The 17,197-nt window shown below is 62.1% G+C and overlaps 2 protein-coding genes across 2 annotated transcripts in view; both read left to right on the top strand.

The window, feature by feature from the left end:
* The first annotated feature begins 76 nt into the window (after positions 1–76).
* NDUFB11 (NADH:ubiquinone oxidoreductase subunit B11) lies at positions 77–1,429 on the top strand. The gene is made up of 3 exons (XM_040054317.2): positions 77–229; positions 628–758; positions 1,226–1,429. The coding sequence occupies exons 1-3, from the start codon at positions 77–79 to the stop codon at positions 1,347–1,349; spliced, it is 408 nt and encodes a 135-aa protein (XP_039910251.1). The 3' UTR covers positions 1,350–1,429.
* An 889-nt stretch (positions 1,430–2,318) lies between these two features.
* The window catches only part of UBA1 (ubiquitin like modifier activating enzyme 1), a 28,423-nt gene continuing 13,544 nt past the window's right edge, over positions 2,319–17,197 (top strand). The window contains exons 1-12 of the mRNA XM_040054315.2: positions 2,319–2,414; positions 5,393–5,503; positions 6,587–6,645; positions 7,296–7,464; positions 8,443–8,577; positions 9,359–9,465; positions 11,818–11,908; positions 12,630–12,762; positions 13,437–13,534; positions 14,871–15,017; positions 16,185–16,340; positions 17,043–17,153. Of these exons, the coding sequence (XP_039910249.1) occupies positions 5,393–5,503; positions 6,587–6,645; positions 7,296–7,464; positions 8,443–8,577; positions 9,359–9,465; positions 11,818–11,908; positions 12,630–12,762; positions 13,437–13,534; positions 14,871–15,017; positions 16,185–16,340; positions 17,043–17,153 (1,317 nt within the window). The 5' untranslated portion in view covers positions 2,319–2,414. The remainder of the gene's footprint in view (positions 2,415–5,392; positions 5,504–6,586; positions 6,646–7,295; positions 7,465–8,442; positions 8,578–9,358; positions 9,466–11,817; positions 11,909–12,629; positions 12,763–13,436; positions 13,535–14,870; positions 15,018–16,184; positions 16,341–17,042; positions 17,154–17,197) is intronic.

Raw genomic sequence — 17,197 nt, 5'->3', positions numbered from 1 at the left:
GGCGGGACAAAGCGCCAGCGCGAGCTCGCGATTGGCCGGACCGAGCGGAACGGGCGAGGCGGAGCGGCGGGACAAGATGGCGGCGCTGTGGCGGGCGCTGCGGGCGCTGCGGGCGCTGCCCGCCGGGGCTCGGGGCCGCTCGGCGGGGTCGCCCGGGGCCGTGGCGCTGCCGAGGCCGCTCGGAGCCGACGCGCACGATGAGGAGCCGATGTTGGTGGCGCAGAGGAAGGTGAGCGGCCAAGGACACGGCGGGAGGGGCGGGGCGGGGGTGTGTGAGGGGATGCGGCGGGCGTGGTCTCTGGAATGGGCGTGGTTTCACGGCTGTGGGCGGGGCTCTGGGGCGGGGCCTATTTTGGGGAGAATTTCGCCGATGTGGGGCCGTGGAGGGGCGGGGCTTGAAAGGGGCGTGGCCTTGGCTCAATTTGGGGAGGGGGACACACCTGGGTACCCTGGGTGTGGCTCAGAGGGCGCGTGGCCTTGGCTCAGTTTGGGGAGGGGGTTGCACCTGGGGAAGCATGAAGGGGTGTGGTGAGAAGGGGCGTGGCCTGGGCTCATTTTGGGGAGGGGGACGCACCTGGGGGACCCTGGGTGGGGCAGGGGGCTCAGCAGGACCCTCCCTCCGCACAGAACCCGGACTACCACGGCTTCTCGGCCGACCCCGAGGCCGACGTGCTGAACATGCGCGCCGTGTTCCTGGCCGGGATCTCCTTCGCCATCATCTTCGGCTCCGTCTTCGTGCATTACCTGCCCGACTACGGGTCCGTGAGAGAGGAGGGGTCTCACCTGGGAAACCCTCCCAGGGAGCCCATGGAGGGGCTCTCAACTACAGTTTTGGGGTCTCTAGGGGGTTTTTGGGGGGTTTATGGGTGTTGTAGGGTCTCCTGAGAATTCTGTAGGAGCTTCTAAGGGAGTTTAGGAGCAAACAAGATTCACTGTACAGCTTCCAGGGGTCTCCGTGAATCCCTGGAGGGTTTGGGGGTCTGTAGGGCCCTTGGCAGCGCTGAGGGGTCTATAGGAGCCCTTGGGGGGTGGGGGGAGAATATATGGAGGTCCTGGGAGAGGATTTAGGGGGCTACAGAGCACTTAGGGTTAGGGTGGACTCTGGGGCGTGTACGGGGACCTATAGGGTCCTTGAGGAGGGAGAGATTTGGACACCTGGTGGGTGGTTTGGGATGTCCCCGAAGGTGTGAGGGGTCACTTGTCCGTCCCCACCCCTTCCCCACAGGCTGCAGCAGTGGGCCCGGCGCGAGGCCGAGATCCAGGTGCGGGAGCGGGAGCGCCGGGGGCTGCCCCTGCTCACCTCCAACTACTACGACCCCAAGCGCCTCCCTCTGCCCCCTCCGGAGTGACCCCCGGACCCCCAACCGCCCCCTCCGGAGTGACTCGGGACCCCCTTGTTGGTTTGTGAATAAAGTTCTGGGTTCCCCCCGCTCCCAGCGACTCCTGGGTGTTTTATTTTGGTGGGATGAAGAAGAAACGACATCTCCCAGCGGCCCCTGCGGCTCCGTGACGTCACCAGGCTGCGACACACGCGGAAATGGCGCTCTGGTCCCCGCGGCCCCTCCCATGTGCCCTCAGGGATGTCCAGAGGCCCCCCCATAGTCCCCTACAGCCGCTCCAGCCCCACATAACCTGCCCGTGAGCCCCTGTAGGGCCCTACAGACCCCCAGGGCTCCCCACACTCCCCCTGGGGTGCCGTAGACCCCCCTTGGCCCCCTGTAGCCCCCTCAGGTCCTCCCTGCGCCCCTGTGTGTAGCATCCCCACAGCCCGCTGCGGCTCTGGGGGTCCTCCTTTACATTTCTGTAAGTTCCTGCGTTGCGTCTCGGATCCTTATTTATATTTTTCGTAACGTTTTACGAAGTTGTGCAATTTGGCATGACTCTACGTAAAGTCTTTCGCGGTTTCTTCCAGCGCTCCTACGAGCCTCTGATCGGCCGCTATAACCCCGCACAAACCCCGCTTAGGTCCCCGTAGCCCCCCATGGGTCCCTATAGCTCCCGTACCCCCTCGTACCCCCCCGTACCCCCTCGCACTCCGCCCTTTCCAGCCCCGTGTCCCCTCTCGGCCGCCGTCGGGGCGGCGCGCGCCGCGCCGTGTCACGAGACCACGCCGTGGGCGTGGCCTTCCCCATCCGGGGGTTTGCGGCAGGGAAAGGGGCGTGGCCAGCCGGGGCGCGCCCGCCCAATCCTCGCGTCGGAAGAGGCGGGGAGGGAGGGGGCGGGCGGTGGCGGGAGGCTCCAGCCAATGGAAGGGGCGCACCGGGCGGTGCCGACCAATGGGAGAGCGCGGGGGGCGCGGCCCGGCGCGCGCAGGGAGGGGGCGGCGGGTGGCAGCGGCCGCGGCCGCCATCTTGTCGCGGAGGAGCCGAGCGGAGCGGGCGGGACCCGGCGGCGGGGCCTGGACAGCGACATTGGTGCGGGGCCGGGGGCGAGCCCGGGGCTCCTCGGGGGCCGCCCCGGGCTGGAGGGGGCGCGGGGAGGCGGCCCCGGGACGGGCGAGGGCGGCCCCGCCTTGGGGGAGCCGGCGCCGGGCCTGAGGGGAGCTGTGAGGGGGAACCGCCCCCCCCCACACGGGGACCCTCGGGATGGGCGGCGCGGGCCGGGGCTGCGAGCCCCGCCCGGGGACTCCCGGGGAGAGGGAACCGCCCCGAGTGGGACCCCCGGGGCTGGGACCCCCCCCCAGTTAATGGGGGACCCCCGTGAAGGAGGCCCCGAGAGCGGGATCGGCCCGGGATGGGACCCCCGGGACCCCCGCGGGGTTCTCGGTGCCGGGAGCGCTCCCCGGTGTGGGGGGCGGTGCTGTCCCGGGCTCGGGGGATGCTGGTGTGATGTGATGTCCCTTAGTGCCGCCCTCGCTGTCCCCCGGTGTCCTCAGGTGTCCCCAAGTGTCCCCGTCCGCCCTTCTCTGTCCCCCTCCATCCCTTCATGTCCCTCTGTCCGTCCCTGGTGTCGCTGGGGCGGTGGCAGCCAATGGGGGCTGTCGCACCTGGTGGCCCCGCCCGTGACCCCATTCACCTGGTGTCACCTGGTGTCACCCTGTCTGTCCCCGGTGTCACCTGGTGTCACCCTGCGTCACTCTCTCCATCCTTGGTGTCACTGCGTATCCCTCAGTGTGTCACCCACCCCTCTCAGTGTCACCTGGTGCCACCTCCAGCATCATCTCCATGCCCTGGTGTCACCTCTTGTCCCCCACTTGTGTCACAGTGTCCCGCTCAGTGCCACCCTGTGTGTCACCCACTGCTGTCCTCACATCACCACGGATGTCCCCTCCTGCCCCCAGCATCTCCCAGTGTCCCCATCTCTGTCCCCGTGTGACCCTGGCTGTCTTCCATCCCTGTCCCTGAGTGTCCCCAAATGTCCAGTTCCCTGTCCCTGGATGTCCAGCTCCCCACTGTCGCCAGCTGTCCCCTGACTCTGTCCTTGTCCCCGGCTGTCCTTTGACTGTCCCTGTCCCCAAATGTCCAGCTCCTCTCTGCCCATGGATGTCCTGACCCTGTCCTTGTCCCCAGATGTCCCTGTGTGTCCCCTGACCTGTCCTTGTTTCTGGGTGTCCCCAGCTGTCCCCAGCTGTTTGGCACTGTCCCCAGATGTCCCAGCTGTCCCTCAGTGTCCCTGTCCCTCAGTGTCCCTGTCCCCAGCTGTCTCTAGCTGTCCCCAGATGTCCCCAGCTGTCTCTAGCTGTCCCCAGCTGTCCCTCAGTGTCCCTGTCCCTGTCCCCAGATGTCCCTCACTGTCCCTGTCCCTGTCCCCAGATGTCCCTCACTGTCCCTGTCCCTGTCCCCAGCTGTCCCTCAGTGTCCCTGTCCCTGTCCCTGTCCCCAGCTGTCTCTCAGTGTCCCTGTCCCCAGCTGTCCCCAGCTGTCCCTCAGTGTCCCTGTCCCCAGCTGTCCCTCAGTGTCCCTGTCCCTGTCCCCTGCTGTCCCTCAGTGTCCCTATCCCCAGATGTCCCCAGCTGTCCCTCACTGTCCCTGTCCCTCAGTGTCCCTGTCCCCAGATGTCCCTCAGTGTCCCTATCCCCAGATGTCCTTAGCTGTCCCTCAGTGTCCCTGTCCCTGTCCCCAGCTGTCCCTCAGTGTCCCCGCCCCTGTCCCCAGATGTCCCTCAGTGTCCCTGTCCCTGTCCCCAGATGTCCCTCAGTGTCCCTGTCCCTCAGTGTCCCTGTCCCCAGCTGTCCCCAGCTGTCCCTCAGTGTCCCTGTCCCTGTCCCCAGCTGTCCCTCAGTGTCCCTGTCCCCAGATGTCCCCAGCTGTCCCTCAGTGTCCCTGTCCCTGTCCCCAGCTGTCCCTCAGTGTCCCTGTCCCCAGATGTCCCCAGATGTCCCCAGATGTCCCCAGCTGTCCCTCAGTGTCCCTGTCCCTGTCCCCAGATGTCCCCAGCTGTCCCTCAGTGTCCCTGTCCCTGTCCCCAGCTGTCCCCAGCTGTCCCTCACTGTCCCTGTCCCTGTCCCCAGCTGTCCCTCACTGTCCCTGTCCCTGTCCCCAGCTGTCCCTCAGTGTCCCTGTCCCCAGCTGTCCCCAGCTGTCCCTCAGTGTCCCTGTCCCCAGCTGTCCCTCAGTGTCCCTGTCCCTGTCCCCAGCTGTCCCTCAGTGTCCCTATCCCTGTCCCCAGCTGTCCCTCAGTGTCCCTGTCCCCAGCTGTCCCTCAGTGTCCCTGTCCCTGTCCCCAGCTGTCCCTCAGTGTCCCTGTCCCCAGCTGTCCCTCAGTGTCCCTGTCCCTGTCCCCAGCTGTCCCTCAGTGTCCCTGTCCCTGTCCCCAGATGTCCCCAGCTGTCCCTCAGTGTCCCTGTCCCTGTCCCCAGATGTCCCCAGCTGTCCCTCAGTGTCCCTGTCCCCAGCTGTCCCTCAGTGTCCCTATCCCTGTCCCCAGCTGTCCCTCAGTGTCCCTGTCCCCAGCTGTCCCTCAGTGTCCCTGTCCCTGTCCCCAGCTGTCCCTCAGTGTCCCTGTCCCTGTCCCCAGATGTCCCCAGCTGTCCCTCAGTGTCCCTGTCCCTGTCCCCAGATGTCCCCAGCTGTCCCTCAGTGTCCCTGTCCCTGTCCCCAGCTGTCCCTCAGTGTCCCTGTCCCCAGCTGTCCCTCAGTGTCCCTGTCCCTGTCCCCAGCTGTCCCTCAGTGTCCCTGTCCCTGTCCCTGTCCCCAGATGTCCCCAGCTGTCCCTCAGTGTCCCTGTCCCTGTCCCCAGCTGTCCCTCAGTGTCCCTGTCCCCAGCTGTCCCTCAGTGTCCCTGTCCCTGTCCCCAGATGTCCCTCAGTGTCCCTGTCCCTGTCCCTCACTGTCCCTGTCCCTGTCCCCAGCTGTCCCTCAGTGTCCCTGTCCCTGTCCCTGTCCCCAGCTGTCCCTCAGTGTCCCTGTCCCTGTCCCCAGCTGTCCCTCACTGTCCCTGTCCCTGTCCCCAGATGTCCAGCTCCCCGCTGTCGAAGAAGCGCCGCGTCTCTGGGTCAGAGCCACCGACGGGCTCCAGCCGCGCCCCTGCCCCCGCCGTGTCCCCGAGCGTCACCCCCGCCAACGTGAGTGTCACCCGCCCCCCGGGCACCCCGGCCCCGCCCCTGGGTGGGTGTCACCGTCACCTCTGGGCGCACCTGGGCCTCAGTGGCACCCTGAGGGTCTTGGCGGTGTCCCCTGATGTCCCATCGCTCTGCTCAGGGCCGGTTACTGTCCCTTGTGGGGTCCCTCTTTGTCCTGGGGGTGACGTTTGTCCCCCAATGTCCCCTCAGCAATGGGCAGTGCCCCCCACGGAGCGTCACCTGGGGGTGGCACGTGTCCCTCAGTGTCCCTTCAGCCCGCTCAGGGTGGGCGTTAACGGCGCTCTGGTGACAATTGCTGTCCCTCTCTTTGTCCTGGGGGGGTGACATTGGTCCCCAAGGTCCTCAATGTCCCCCGCCACGGGCAGTGTCACCTCCTGGCTGTCACCGCCGAGTGACCCCACCCCTGCCATCCCCGCTGTCACCCCTTGGGGGGTCCTGCTCCCTGTCCCGGGGCATCACAGCACCCATTGGCACCTTGGTGTCCCCCTGGTGACACCGCTGTCCCCTCGTGTCCCCGTGGTGACACCGCTGTCCCCTCTGTCCCCTGGTGACACCGCTGTCCCCTGGTGTCCCCCTGGTGACACCGCTGTCTCCTCGTGTCCCCTGGTGACACCGCTGTCCCCTGGTGTCCCCTGGTGACACCGCTGTCCCCTGGTGTCCCCTGGTGACACCGCTGTCCCCTCTGTCCCCTGGTGACACCGCTGTCCCCTGGTGTCCCCTGGTGACACCGCTGTCCCCTGGTGTCCCCTGGTGACACCGCTGTCCCCTCTGTCCCCTGGTGACACCGCTGTCCCCTGGTGTCCCCTGGTGACACCGCTGTCCCCTCTGTCCCCTGGTGACACCGCTGTCCCCTCTGTCCCCTGGTGACACCGCTGTCCCCTGGTGTCCCCGTGGTGACACCGCTGTCCCCTCTGTCCCCTGGTGACACCGCTGTCCCCTGGTGTCCCCTGGTGACACCGCTGTCCCCTGGTGTCCCCTGGTGACACCGCTGTCCCCTGGTGTCCCCTGGTGACACCGCTGTCCCCTGGTGTCCCCTGGTGACACCGCTGTCCCCTCTGTCCCCAGGGAATGGCGAAGAACGGGGCCGAGGCCGAGATCGATGAGGGGCTCTACTCCCGCCAGCTGTGAGTGATGGGGGGCTTTGGGGGTCCCCAGGGGAGTTTTGGGGTCCCCAGGGGGGCTTTGGGGGTCCCCAGAGGAGTTTTGGGGTCCCCAGGGGGGCTTTGGGGGTCCCCAGAGGAGTTTTGGGGTCCCCAGAGGAGTTTTGGGGTGCCCAGAGGGAGTTTGGGGGTCCCCAGAGAGGTTTTAGCATCCATTTTTGGGAGTTGTGGGGTCCTCAGAGGGGGTTTGGGATCCCCAGAGTGGTTTTTGGAGTCCTCAGGGGAGTTTGGGGGTCCCCAGAGGAGTTTTGGGGTCCCCAGAGGAGTTTTGGGGTCTCCAAATGAGTTTTGGGTTTTTTTCTTGAGCACCCATTGGCTTGGTTGACTTGAGGATTTTTCCCTGGGGGTTTTGCGTTTCCGTGGAGTTCTTTGGGATCTCATTGATGTTTTTGGGGTCCCCATAGATTGGGGTTCTTTAAGGATTTATAGAGACCTTATGGACTAACATTTTCTCCTAAATTTGGGCTTTTTTATGAATTCAGTGAATTAATTTGCACCTGCTTGACCCGACGTGCTCCTACACGCTTGAGGGGTTCCCCCTGGGACTCCTGGGTTCCCCAGGATGTGTTTTCGGGGTCCCAGCGGGGTTTTTTTCGGGGTGTTTCCCCTTTCAGGTACGTGCTGGGCCACGAGGCCATGAAGCGCATGCAGACCTCCAACGTCCTGGTGTCGGGGCTGCGGGGCCTGGGCGTGGAGGTGGCCAAGAACCTGGTGCTGGGAGGGGTCAAATCCGTCACCCTGCACGACCCCCACCCCGCGGCCTGGGCCGACCTGGCCTCACAGGTGCGTCCTTGGGGGATTTTTGGGGGTGTTTTGGGGGTTATTTTTAAGCAAAATTGTCATTATTTGTGTTGTTTGGTGGTTGGAGTTCTTCTGGATGGAAGGGAAATTCGGAGGGAGGAATTTGGGAGGAGTGTTTGGGGGTTTTTTGGTTGTTTGGGGGGGTTTTTTTGGGTGTTTGGGGCCGACCTGGCCTCACAGGTGCGTCCTTGGGGGATTTTTGGGGGTGTTTTTGGGGGTTATTTTTAAGCAAAATTCTCGTGATTTGTGTTGTTTGGGTGGTTGGAGTTCTTCTGGATGGAAGGGAAATTCGGAGGGAGGTTTAGGAGGCAGGGGTTGGGGGAATTTTTGGGTGTTTGGGGGAATTTTAGGGGTGTTTGGGGCCGACCTGATCTCCCAGGTGCGTCCTTGGGGGATTTTTGGGGGTGTTTTTGGGTTTCTTTTTAACCAAAATTCTCATGATTTGAGTTGTTTCGATGTTGGAGTTCTTCTGGATGGAAGGGAAATTCGGAGGGAGGAATTTGGGAGGGGTGTTTGGGGGTTTTTTTGGTTGTTTGGGGGGGTTTGAGGGGTGTTTGGGGCCCACCTGATCTCCCAGGTGCGTCCTTGGGGGATTTTGGGGGGTGTTTTTGGGGTTATTTTTAAGCAAAATTGTCATTATTTGAGTTGTTTGGGTGGTTGGAGTTCTTCTGGATGGAAAGGAAATTCGGAGGGAGGTTTGGGAGGGGTTTTGGGGGGTTTTTTGGGGGTTTGAGGGGTGTTTGGGGCCGACCTGATCTCCAAGGTGTGTCCTTGGGGGATTTTTGGGGGTGTTTTTGGGGGTGTTTTGGGGGTTATTTTTAACCAAAATTGTCATGATTTGAGTTGTTTCGGTGGTTGGAGTTCTTCTGGATGGAAGGGAAATTCGGAGGGAGGAATTTGGGAGGAGTGTTTGGGGGTTTTTTGGGTGTTTTGGGGGGTTCCTGACCCCTTTTCCCTCAGTTCTACCTGCGGGAGGAGGATGTGGGGCGCAGCCGGGCCGAGGCGACGCTGCCGCGCTTGGCCGAGCTCAACTCCTACGTGGCCGTGAGCAGCACCCGGGAGCCGCTGTCCCAGGAGCTGCTGGGGACATTCCAGGTAACCTGGGGACAGGTGGAGTCACCTGGGGACAGGTGTGACCTGGGGACAGGTGTGAGCTGGGGACAGGTGTGCACACGTGGGGACATTCCAGGTAACCCGGGGACAGGTGGAGTCACCTGGGGACAGGTGTGTCACACCTGGGGACAGTCCAGGTAACCTGGGGACAGGTGTGCACACCTGGGGACAGGTGTGAGCTGGGGACAGTCCAGGTAACCTGGGGACAGGTGGAGTCACCTGGGGACAGGTGTGCACACGTGGGGACAGTCCAGGTAACCCGGGGACAGGTGTGCACACGTGGGGACAGTCCAGGTAACCCGGGGACAGGTGTGCACACGTGGGGACAGGTGTGACCTGGGGACAGTCCAGGTAACCTGGGGACAGGTGTGCACACCTGGGGACAGGTGTGAGCTGGGGACATTCCAGGTAACCTGGGGACAGGTGTTTCCCACCTGGGTACAGATGTGCACACCTGGGGGCAGGTGTTTCCGTCCTGGGGACAAGTGTGCACACCTGGGGACGTTCCAGGTAACCGGGGGACAGATGTGCACACCTGGGGGCAGGTGTGCCCCCTCAGACAGGTGTGCACACTTGGGGACAGGTGGCCCAGGGTAACCCAGGTGGGCGGCCCAGATGAGCCAGGGGGGTGGCCAAGGTGGGTGGCCAAGGTGCCCGAGCTGGGTGCCCCAGGTGTGTGCCCCAGGTGTGTGCCCCAGGTGTGTGCCCCAGGTGTGTGCCCCAGGTGTGTGCCCCAGGTGTGCCAGGTGCCCTCTCCCCACAGGTGGTGGTCCTGACCAACTCCCCTCTGGAGGAGCAGCTCTGGGTGGGCGATTTCTGCCACAGCCAGGGCATCAAGCTGGTGGTGGCCGACACGCGCGGGCTCTTCGGGTGAGCGGCAGCGGGGAGCTCGGGAGGGGATTTTGGGATGGGATCCCTTCTTTGGGGGGATTTTGGGATGGGATCCCTTCTTTGGGGGGGATTTTGGGATGGGATCCCTTCTTGGGGGGGATTTTGGGATGGGATCCCTTCTTTGGGGGGGATTTTGGGATGGGATCCCTTCTTTGGGGGGATTTTGGGATGGGATCCCTTCTTTGGGGGGGATTTTGGGATGGGATCCCTCCTTGGGGGGGATTTTGGGATGGGATCCCTTCTTTGGGGGGATTTTGGGATGGGATCCCTTCTTTGGGGGGGATTTTGGGATGGGATCCCTTCTTGGGGGGGATTTTGGGATGGGATCCCTTTTTGGGGGGGGGGGATTTTGGGATGGGATCCCTTCTTTGGGGGGGATTTTGGGATGGGATCCCTTTTTGGGGGGGGGGATTTTGGGATGGGATCCCTTCTTTGGGATGGGATCCCTTCTGGGGGGGGATTTTGGGATGGGATCCCTTCTTTGGGGGGGATTTTGGGATGGGATTCCTTCTTTGGGGGGGATTTTGGGATGGGATCCCTTCTTCGGGGGGATTTTGGGATGGGATCCGTTCTTTTGGGGGGATTTTGGGATGGGATCCCTTCTTGGGGGGGATTTTGGGATGGGATTTCTTTTTTGGGGGGGATTTTGGGATGGGATCCCTTCTTTGGGGGTGATTTTGGGATGGGATTTCTTTTTTGGGGGGGATTTTGGGATGGGATCCCTTCTTTTGGGGGGATTTTGGGATGGGATCCCTTCTTTGGGGGGGATTTTGGGATGGGATTTCTTTTTTGGGGGGGATTTTGGGATGGGATCCCTTCTTTTGGGGGGATTTTGGGATGGGATCCCTTCTTCGGGGGGATTTTGGGATGGGATTTCTTTTTTGGGGGGGATTTTGGGATGGGATCCCTTCTTTTGGGGGGATTTTGGGATGGGATCCCTTCTTTTGGGGGGATTTTGGGATGGGATCCCTTCTTTGGGGGGATTTTGGGATGGGATCCCTTCTTGGGGCGGATTTTGGGATGGGATCCTTTCTTTGGGGGGATTTTGGGATGGGATCCCTTCTTTTGGGGGGATTTTGGGATGGGATTTCTTTTTTTGGGGGGATTTTGGGATGGGATCCCTTCTTTTGGGGGGATTTTGGGATGGGATCCCTTTTTTGGGGGGGGATTTTGGGATGGGATCCCTTCTTGGGGGGGATTTTGGGATGGGATCCCTTCTTTGGGATGGGATCCCTTCTTTTGGGGGGATTTTGGGATGGGATCCCTTCTTTTGGGGGGATTTTGGGATGGGATCCCTTCTTTGGGGGGATTTTGGGATGGGATCCCTTTTTTGGGGGGGATTTTGGGATGGGATCCCTTTTTTGGGGGGGATTTTGGGATGGGATCCCTTTTTTGGGGGGGGATTTTGGGATGGGATCCCTTCTTGGGGGGGATTTTGGGATGGGATTTCTTTTTTGGGGGGGATTTTGGGATGGGATCCCTTCTTGGGGGGGATTTTGGGATGGGATCCCTTCTTTGTGGGGGGGATTTTGGGATGGGATCCCTTTTTTAGGGGGATTTTGGGATGGGATCCCTTCTTGGGGGGATTTTGGGATGGGATCCCTTTTTTAGGGGGATTTTGGGATGGGATCCCTTCTTGGGGGGATTTTGGGATGGGATCCCTTCTTGGGGGGGATTTTGGGATGGGATTTCTTTTTTGGGGGGGATTTTGGGATGGGATCCCTTCTTTGGGATGGGATCCCTTTTTTGGGGGGGATTTTGGGATGGGATCCCTTCTTTGGGGGTGATTTTGGGATGGGATCCCTTCTTTGGGGGGGATTTTGGGATGGGATCCCTTCTTCGGGGGGATTTTGGGATGGGATCCCTTCTTTTGGGGGGATTTTGGGATGGGATCCCTTCTTTTGGGGGGATTTTGGGATGGGATCCCTTCTGGGGGGGATTTTGGGATGGGATCCCTTCTTTGGGGGGATTTTGGGATGGGATCCCTTCTTTTGGGGGGGATTTTGGGATGGGATCCCTTTTTTTAGGGGGATTTTTGGATGGGATTTTGGGCCGGGGGGGAATTTTGGGAGGGATCCTTTACGCGGTGGATTTTTGGGGTCGGATTTTCGGGGCTGGAATTTGGGGCGGATCCCTCTCAGGGTGGGATTTTTGGGGTTGTGTTGGATTTATGGGGTTGGATTTTAGGGGTTGGATTTTGGGGTTGGATTTTTGGGGTTGGATTTTTTGGGGTGGATTTTGGGGTTGGATTTCGGGGGTTGGATTTTTTGGGGGTGGATCCCTTTTCGTGGCTGGGATTTTTGGGGTCCCACGCTGATCCCCCTCTCGCAGGCAGCTGTTCTGTGACTTTGGGGACGACATGGTGGTGACAGACCCCAACGGGGAGCAGCCGCTCAGTGCCATGGTGTCCATGGTCACCAAGGTACGGCTGCCAGCGGAGGGGACAGCGCTGGGGGGTCCCCAGGGGGGGTTTGGGGTGTCCCCAGGGGAGGGGACAGCTCTGGGGGGTGTCCCCAGGGGCTCTGGGATGTCCCCAGGGGGTTTGGGGTGTCCCCAGGGGTGTCCCCAGGGGAGTTTGGGGTGTCCTGGTCCCCTCAGCAGCCTTGGTGTTGTCCCAACATCTCCTGTGTTCTTTGAGGGGTTCCTGGGTGTCCCTCAGCACCCTCTGTGTCCCTTTGTGTCCCCTGTGTCACCGCTGAGGGGTTCCTGGGTGTCGCAGTCCCCTCAGCACCCCCTGTGTCCCCTCACCCCTGTGTCCCCCGGGGGTGTCATTGTCCCCTGTGTCCCTGCTGTGTCCCCTCAAGGGTGTCCTTGTGTCTCTTAGCACCCTGTGTCCCCCAGGGGTGGCTCCAGGGGGAGTTCCTGGGTGTCCCTGTCCCCCCTGTGTCCCCCTGTGTCCCCTCACCCCTGTGTCCCCCGGGGGTGTCATGGTCCCCTGTGTCCCTCCTGTGTCCCCTCAAGGGTGTCCCTGTGTCTCTTAGCACCCTGTGTCCCCCAGGGGTGGCCCCAGGGGGGGTTCCTGGGTGTCCCTGTCCCCTCATGTCCCCCCCGTGTCCCCCAGGGGTGGCTCCAGGGGGGGTTCCTGGGTGTCCCTGTCCCCCCTGTGTCCCCCCCCGTGTCCCCTGACCCCCGGTGTCCCCCAGGGGTGCCCGGGGGAGGTGACCTGCCTGGACGAGGCGCGTCACGGCTTCGAGACGGGCGACTTCGTCACCTTCACCGAGGTGGAGGGGATGGAGGAGCTGAACCGCTGCGGGCCCGTGGAGATCCGCGTGCTGGGTGAGCCCCTCCCCTGGGGCGCTTTTTGGGGGGCTGCCTCCACCTGGGGGGGTCTCTGGGGCACCTGGGGCCATTTTGGGGATCCCCCAGCACTCCTGCGTCTCCTTTTTGGGGTGCTCCCCTCACTTGAGGCCGTTCTGGGGGGGTCTCTGGGGCACCTGGGGCCCTTTTGGGGATCCCCCAGCACTCCTGCGTCTCCTTTTTGGGGTGCTCCCCTCACTTGAGGCCATTTTGGAGGTGTCTCTGGGGCACCTGGGGCCATTTTGGGGATCCCCCAACGCTCCTGCGTCTCCTTTTTGGGGGTGCCCTGAACACCTGGGACTGTTCTGGGAGGGGTCTCTGAGGCACCTGGGTCTCTTTTTTGGGGTCCTCCACGCACCTCAGCCCATTTTTAGGGTGCCCTAAACACCTGGGTACCATTTTGGGGGTGCCCTGTCTCCAGGGCACATTTTTTGGGGTGCCCCAGTCACCTGGGGCTGTTGGGGGGGTGTCTCTGAGGTACCTGAGCCCATTTTTGGAGTACCCGTGACACCTGAGGCCCTTTTTTCGGGGTGCCCTTAACACCTGGGTATCTTTTTGGGGGTGCCCTGTCTCCAGGGCGCATTTTTGGGGTGCCCCCAGACACCTGAGACCCTTTTTTTGGGGGTGCCCCGGTGACGCCCCGCTGTCCCCAGGGCCCTACACGTTCAGCATCGGGGACACCAGCGGCTACGGGGACTACGTGAGGGGTGGCATCGTCACCCAGGTCAAGATGCCCAAGCACATCCACTTTGTGAGTGGCACTGGGAGCACTGGGAGGGACTGGGAGGGGACTGGGGGCCACTGGGAGGGACTGGGAGGGGATTGGGGGGCACTGGGAGGGACTGGGAGGGACTGGGAGGGGATTGGGGGGCACTGGGAGGGACTGGGAGGGGATTGGGGGGCACTGGGAGGGACTGGGAGGGACTGGGAGGGGATTGGGGGGCACTGGGAGGGACTGGGAGGGGATTGGGGGGCACTGGGAGGGACTGGGAGGGGGTTGGGGGGCACTGGGAGGGAATCTGGGAACAGTGAGAGGACTGGGGGGGCTACTGGGCTATACTGGGCTATGTTGGGTTATACTGGGCTGTACTGGGTTGTACTGGGCTGTACTGGGTTTTACTGGGCTATACTGGGTTGTGCTGGGTTGTGCTGGAGTGTACTGGATTGTATTGGGTTGTACTGGGTTGTGTTAGGTTATACTGGTTTATACTGGGTTATACCGGCTCATACGGGTTTCGACTGTGTTGTTTTGGGCTATGGTGCCTTGTACTGGGTTATACTGGGTTATACTGGGTTATACTGGTTTATACGGGTTTCTACTGGGTTATTTCGGGCTATGGTGCCTTGTACTGGGCTATACTGGGCTATACTGGGTTATACTGGGTTGTGCTGTGGGATGATTGGTTATGGTGGCTTGTACTGGTTTATAGTGGGATTTATTGGCCTATGATGATTTATACTGGTTTGTACTGGGTTACGTTGTAGTGAGCAGGTTTATACTGGGTTATACTGGGTTATACTGGGTTATACTGGGTTATTCTGTGTTCTATTGCTGTAGTTTGAATTGAGGTAGGTTATTCTGCGCTGTACTGGTTTGTACTGGTTTGTGTTGGTTTATACTGGGCTATGTCGCGTCATACTGGTTTATACTGTTTTATACTGAGTTATACTGGGTTATGCTGTGCCCTACCGGTTCATACTGGTTTATACTGGTTTATGTTGGGCTATGTTGTGTTGTATTGGTTCATACTGGGCTATGCTGTGCCCTACTGGTTCATGCCGGCTTATGCTGGTTTATACTGGGCTGTACTGTGCTGTACTGGTTCTCACTGGTTTATACTGGGCTGTACTGTGCTGTACTGGTTCTCACTGGTTTATGCTGGCTTATAGTGGGCTATGCTGTGCTGTACTGGTTCATACTGGTTCATACTGGGCTATGTTGTGTTGTATTGGTTCATACTGGGCTATACTGCGCCGTACCGGTTCATACTGGTTTATACCAGGCTATGCTGCGCCGTACTGGTTCATACTGGTTCTTACCGGTTCATACTGGTTCATACTGGTTCCTACTGGTGCGTCCCCTCCAGAAACGGTTGCGGGAGGCGCTGGCCGAGCCCGAGATGATGGTGACGGATTTCGGGAAGGCCGAGAGGCCCTCGATGCTGCACTGGGCGTGGCAGGGCCTGCACCGCTTCCTGCGCCAGCACGGCCGCGCCCCGCGGCCCCGCCACCAGGTGGGGACACCGGGGACACCGGGGGGACACCACGGGGACACCGGGGACAGCAGGCGGTGGGAATGGGGGAGCGGGTGGAGGCCACCATGATCTGCCCCATCATGGCCACCCCTGGGGTCCTGTCACCAGCTGGTGGCACTGGGGACACTGAGGGTGTTGGGGACATGGAGGGTATTGGGGACATTAGGGGTGTTGGGGACATGGAGGCCACCATGATCTGCCCCGTCATGGCCACCCCTGGGGTCCTGTCACCAGCTGGTGGCAATGGGGACATGGAGGACGTTGGGGACATGGAGGCCACCATGATCTGCCCCGTCATGGCCGCCCCTGGGGTCCTGTCACCAGCTGGTGGCACTGGGGACACTGAGGGTCTTGGGGACATTGAGGGTATTGGGGACACTGAGAGTGTTGGGGACATGGAGGCCACCATGATCTGGCCCATCATGGCCGCCCCTGGGGTCCTGTCACCAGCTGGTGGCAATGGGGACACTGGGGGTCTTGGGGACATTAGGGGTGTTGGGGACACTGAGGGTGTTGGGGACATGGAGGTCACCGTGATCTGCCCCATCATGGCCACCCCTGTCACCAGCTGGTGGCACTGGGGACATTGAGGGTGTTGGGGACATTGGGGGTCTTGGGGACATTAGGGGTGTTGGGGACATGGAGGTCACCATGATCTGCCCAATCATGGCCGCCCCTGGGGTCCTGTCACCAGCTGGTGGCACTGGGGACACTGAGGGTGTTGGGGACATTGAGGGTATTGGGGACATTGAGGGTATTGGGGACATTGAGCATTTTGGGGACATGGAGGCCACCATGATCTGCTTCAGCACAATCACCCCTGGGGACAATGTTGTGCTTTGAGGATGTTGGGGACGTTGAGGGTTTTGGGGACACGGAGGGCGTTGGGGACATGGAGGCCACCGGGGCCTCCCCAGAATTTGGGGACATCAGAGGGGCTGCTGGGGGTGGCTGGGACTCAGAGGGACATTGGGGACATGGAGCCACCGGGTCCTGCACCGACAGGGCCCCCAGCACGTCCCCCTCTTGGAGACACCGGTGACATCATTTGGGGTGTCACCGACACCAGAGTGACCTTTGGGGACGCTGCGACCCCACGGAGGCCACCAACCCCTCCGCGGCGTCCCGTGTCCTTGTCCCCCGCAGGGTGACGCGGCCGAGGTGGTGGCCCTGACCAAGGAGGTGGCCGGAGGGGCGGAGCTGGACGAGGAGCTGGTGCGGGAATTGGCCTTCCAGGCCACCGGCGACCTGGCCCCGGTCAACGCCTTCATCGGCGGCCTGGCCGCGCAGGAGGTCATGAAGGTACCGTGTCCCCGCGTGTCCCCGCGTGTCCCCGCGTGTCCTCGCGTGTCACAGCTGGAGTCGCTCGCCTGGCCCTGCCTGGGGGACCAGACTGGGTGTCGGTGTCCCCTGGTGTCCCCTGGTGTCCCCTGGGGTCACGGCTGTGTCCCTGAGGGGTTCGCTGGGGTTCCCCCGAGGTCGCTGCCTTGTCCTTGTTGTGTCCTTGGTGTGTCACCCTGTCCCTGGTGTGTCCCCTCCTGTCCCTGTCCTGTCCCCAGGCTGTCCCACGTCCTTCTGTCCCTGTTACTCTCCCTGTCCGTATTTGTGTCCCTGTCCCTGACGTGTCCCCGGGCCATCCCCGTGTCCCTGACGTGTCCCTGACCTGTCCCCGTGTCCCTGTGTCCCTGACGTGTCCCCGGGCCGTCCCCGTGTCCCCGTCCCTGACCTGTCCCCGGGCTGTCCCCGTGTCCCTGTCCCTGTCCCTGACGTGTCCCCAGGCTGTCCCCGTGTCCCTGTCCCTGTCCCTGACCTGTCCCCAGGCTGTCCCCGTGTCCCTGTCCCTGTCCTTGACCTGTCCCCGGGCTGTCCCCATGTCCCCGTCCCTGTCCCTGACGTGTCCTCGGGCTGTCCCCGTGTCCCCGTGTCCCTGACGTGTCCCCGGGCCGTCCCCGTGTCCCTGTCCCTGTCCCTGACGTGTCCCCGGGCCGTCCCCGTGTCCCTCAGGCCGTGTCGGGGAAGTTCACGCCCATCACGCAGTGGCTTTACTTCGACGCGCTCGAGTGTCTGCCCGAGGAGAACCGCGACACGCTGCTCACCGAGGAGCAGTGCCGGCCGGTGAGGGGACACCGGGGACACCTGGGGACACCTGGGGGGCCTGG

This window comes from Hirundo rustica, chromosome 38 (assembly GCF_015227805.2).
Source record: "Hirundo rustica isolate bHirRus1 chromosome 38, bHirRus1.pri.v3, whole genome shotgun sequence".
Lineage (NCBI taxonomy): Eukaryota > Metazoa > Chordata > Aves > Passeriformes > Hirundinidae > Hirundo > Hirundo rustica.
This window is presented reverse-complemented; position numbering and strand designations above follow the sequence as displayed.

Coding starts and splice junctions, on each gene's coding strand:
- NDUFB11 (XM_040054317.2), top strand. CDS start 77: ATGGCGGCGCTGTGGCGGGCGCTGCGGGCGCTGCGGGCGCTGCCCGCC. Junction 230..627: donor TGTTGGTGGCGCAGAGGAAG/GTGAGCGGCCAA, acceptor CCCTCCGCACAG/AACCCGGACTACCACGGCTT. Junction 759..1,225: donor CATTACCTGCCCGACTACGG/GTCCGTGAGAGA, acceptor CCTTCCCCACAG/GCTGCAGCAGTGGGCCCGGC.